We start from the raw sequence: 3,886 nt of genomic DNA on the forward strand, positions 1-3,886 counted from the left end.
TTTTTGTCAATGATGACATGGAGGACTACTCAGGTTTATGAGATGACTGCCCAGTAGAAGTAACAACTACTGAAGCAGCCAAGATGTTATCAGTTGAAACAATAAAATGATAGTAAGAGTTGTCAGACAGTGTGGGTAGTAACTCTGGAGGAGGCAGTTGTTTACTGGCATGAGCATTTGACAAATACTCATCAGTCAAACGCAAAGACAAACAATGAATCCTTTTAGGGATTGAACTTGCTGCAAAGTGTTTATTTTTTAAACGCAAAGTCTAATATCATAGAACATAGTGTAGTCCACAACACAAATTCCTTGAATTCATTAATTCTAACTTCTAAGAACACAAATATAACAATGGAAAGTTAACTAACCACTCCACTTTTGTCAAACCATGTACCACAACATCTTCTGTGACCTCATTTACACAATCTTCCATTTCTATGCAGTGATAGAGGAACAAAATTTCATATACTAAATACTATATATCCACTAAAGTTGTCCTAATTATTCATGCAAGATGATTCGACAAATTACATTAGAAAGGTTAGCCATTATCAAACTAGAAAAATATGCGTAATAATAAAAACCAATTGTTCGCAACAACAATTCTTATAAGTTATATATACACCAACAATTGCTCAAAATTGATAGTAACACAACAAAAAAATATTAAGAGCTTACATAAAGTGCGTCCTCACATCGGTATGTGGCGTTTCAGCGCCTGCTTCGTCATAACAGCAACTCCAACCATGACGCCGTCGACGACAACCGCCACCGCCGTCGATTGCACCCTTCTCGCGATGGGGTACAGTGCGTCGGTGCCGAGTTCGACAACGACGCTGTTCCAGACATCGTCGGTGCCCTACGCAGCCACGATCCCGCTCTTGATGCTAATTGGATTCCTGCAAGTGCAGAAGCATTTGATATTGAACCTAAAGAAAGCTTTGAAAATATTATAGGATCTATAAAAAATTTAAAACCTGCACAAAATGAAATCAATGAAAACAGAGCAAACTCAATCCAATTAGATATTTGAAAATTCACTTTCAATGAATTTTTGAACAAATGCACACATGAATATTGAAAATGGAATGACCAGAAACTACGCGTACGAGTTTTACAAACGAGCTTCAAATATTTTTCATCATGTCTCGTTAGCGATTTCTCAGTGGAAAATGGAATGTATGTAGGTTCACAAAATGCGTTTCAATTTCGTTATAGGGTAAATAATTTTTTAAGGATTTTTTTTATATTAATTTTCTTTCAAATTAACTTATTAGTTTTCTTTTAATTTTTAATTTAATCAAAGGAACACATTCGTCACGTGGAAGATAGCTGACTGTGACTGTGACACCCTCTATCCCGCATATCATAACACATAATAATAAAATTTGAATAATAAAACATTTTATAATTAAAAAAAAATTCAACGTGTTCAGATAGAGAGTACCACATGCATAACTTAACAAAATCAGCAAAATTTAAAAATAAAATAAAATAAAAGTAAAGTCTCCAAAAATAATTTAATAAGTGAACATTCTAATTTAATCCTATCTACGCCTCGATGTCACATGTCCTATCAGAGCAAAATAATAATAATCATAAGAATTAATCTTCATATATAAAAATAATAATAAAAATTAATTATTACATTAGTAAAAATTTTCAGGATGTTACAATTCTCCCCTCCTTTTAGAAATTTCGTCCCCGAAATTACCTGAAGCAAATAAAAATGGATATGTTTCTTGCATCTGACTTTCTAATTCCCACGTAGCACTTTCTTCAACATTTCCTCCCCAAACAACCTTGACTAAAGGAATTTCCTTACCTCTTAGTTGCTTTACCCTCTTATCCTCAATCCTCAAAGGTATAGTTTCATAGGTGAGGTTATCCTTTAACTGAATGTTGTCAGATTCAACAATATGAGATGGGTCATGAATGTATTTTCTGAGTTGGGAAACATGAAAGACGTTATGAAGGTTTGATAGGGATGGAGGTAACGCAATTTGGTAAGCTACATCACCAATCCTCTTAAGGACCTGGTAGGGACCAATGAATCGTGGAGTAAGCTTGCGAGATTTAAGTGCTCTACCAACTCCAGTCCAAGGAGTTACTTTAAGGAATACATGGTCTCCCTCTTTAAACTCAAGGTCCTTCCTTCTTTTATCATGGTAGCTTTTCTGCCTACTCTGGGATGCTCTCATTTTATCCTGGATCATCCTAACCTTTTCAGTAGTCTGTTGAACTATCTCAGGTCCTAATATAGCATTCTCTCCAGGCTCTACCCAACATAGGGGGGGTCCTACATCTTCTACCATACAAAGCCTCATAAGGGGCCATCCCAATACTAGAATGGTAGCTATTATTGTAGGTAAACTCTATCAAAGGTAAGAAACTATCCCAACTACCCCCATGCTCTAAAATGCAAGCCCTCAGCAAGTCTTCCAAAGATTGTATGGTTCTCTCAGTTTGGCCATCTGTTTGGGGATGATAGGCTGAACTCAATCTAAGCTTAGTGCCTAAAGCCTTATGCAAGCTCTCCCAAAATCTAGAGGTGAACCTAGGATCTCTATCAGAAACTATACTAGTAGGAACTCCATGCAACCTCACAATCTCACCTATGTACAACTTGGTTAACCTCTCCAAAGGGTATCTAATGTTAATGGGAATAAAATGGGCAGACTTAGTCAATCTATCCACAATGACCCATATAGCATCCAAGTTCTTCACTGTCCTGGGTAACCCAACTACAAAATCCATAGAGATGCTATCCCACTTCCACACAGGCACATCTAAAGGTTGTAACAAACCTGAAGGTCTTTGGTGTTCTACCTTAGCTTTCTGACATATTAGGCAGGCATACACAAATTCCTCTACTTCCCTCTTCATCTTAGGCCACCAAAACATTTTTCTAAGGTCTAGGTACATCTTAGTGGCTCCTGGATGGATACTAAGGCTACTCCTATGACCTTCTTCTAGGATTGCTCTCTTAAGCTCAAGCACACTAGGAATGCATAACCTATCCTTAAATCTCAATACTCCATCCACTCCAACTCTAAACTCACTCTCCACACCTTGATTCAACTTTTCTACTTGACTCAATAAGAAAGGATCTACCTTTTGACCTTCTCTAATTTCATCTATCAAGCTATTAGTCACTCTCAAGGCTCCCAACTTAATACTCTTAGGGGTCATCTCACACACTAAGCTCATATCTCTAAACTCCTCAATCATACGCAATTCCTTAATCATCAAAGAGGACATTCTCAAAGATTTCCTACTTAAAGCGTCAGCTACAACATTAGCCTTGCCAGGGTGGTAATTCAATTGAAAATCATAATCCTTAAGGAACTCTAACCATCTCCTCTGCCTCATATTCAATTCTTTTTGGTCAAACAAGTACTTAAGGCTTTTATGGTCACTAAAAACCTCAAATCTAGATCCAAACAAGTAATGTCTCCACAACTTAAGAACAAATACTACTGTAGCTAATTCAAGGTCATGGGTAGGGTAGTTCTGTTCATGGGTTTTCAATTGCCTAGATGCATAAGCTATTACCTTTCCCTTCTGCATAAGCACCCCTCCTAAACCCATCTTAGAGGCATCACAATACACTACAAAGGTTTCACTAGGGGCACTAGTTAACCTCCTTTTAAGCTCCTGAAAGTTCTCTTCACACTTAGAGTCCCATACAAAAGGTTGGTTCTTCTTAGTCAATTTGGTCAAAGGTAAGGCTAATTTAGAAAAACCCTCTATAAACCTCCTATAATACCCAGCTAGTCCTAGAAAACTCCTAATCTCAAAAACTGACTTAGGTGTTTTCCACTCAAGTACCACTTCCACCTTAGAAGGATCTACAACTATTCCTCCCTCAGAGATCACATGT

The 3,886-nt window shown here is 37.2% G+C and overlaps 1 protein-coding gene across 1 annotated transcript; it reads right to left on the reverse strand.

The window, feature by feature from the left end:
* Positions 1-1,366: 1,366 nt before the first annotated feature.
* Positions 1,367-2,204, reverse strand: LOC109815367 (uncharacterized). The gene has a single exon (XM_083069944.1). The coding sequence runs from the start codon at positions 2,202-2,204 to the stop codon at positions 1,674-1,676; it is 531 nt and encodes a 176-aa protein (XP_082926070.1). The 3' UTR covers positions 1,367-1,673.
* Positions 2,205-3,886: the final 1,682 nt, after the last annotated feature.

This window comes from Cajanus cajan, chromosome 2, assembly GCF_000230855.2.
Source record: "Cajanus cajan strain Asha chromosome 2, NIPB_CcT2T_4, whole genome shotgun sequence".
Taxonomy (NCBI): Eukaryota; Viridiplantae; Streptophyta; class Magnoliopsida; order Fabales; family Fabaceae; genus Cajanus; species Cajanus cajan.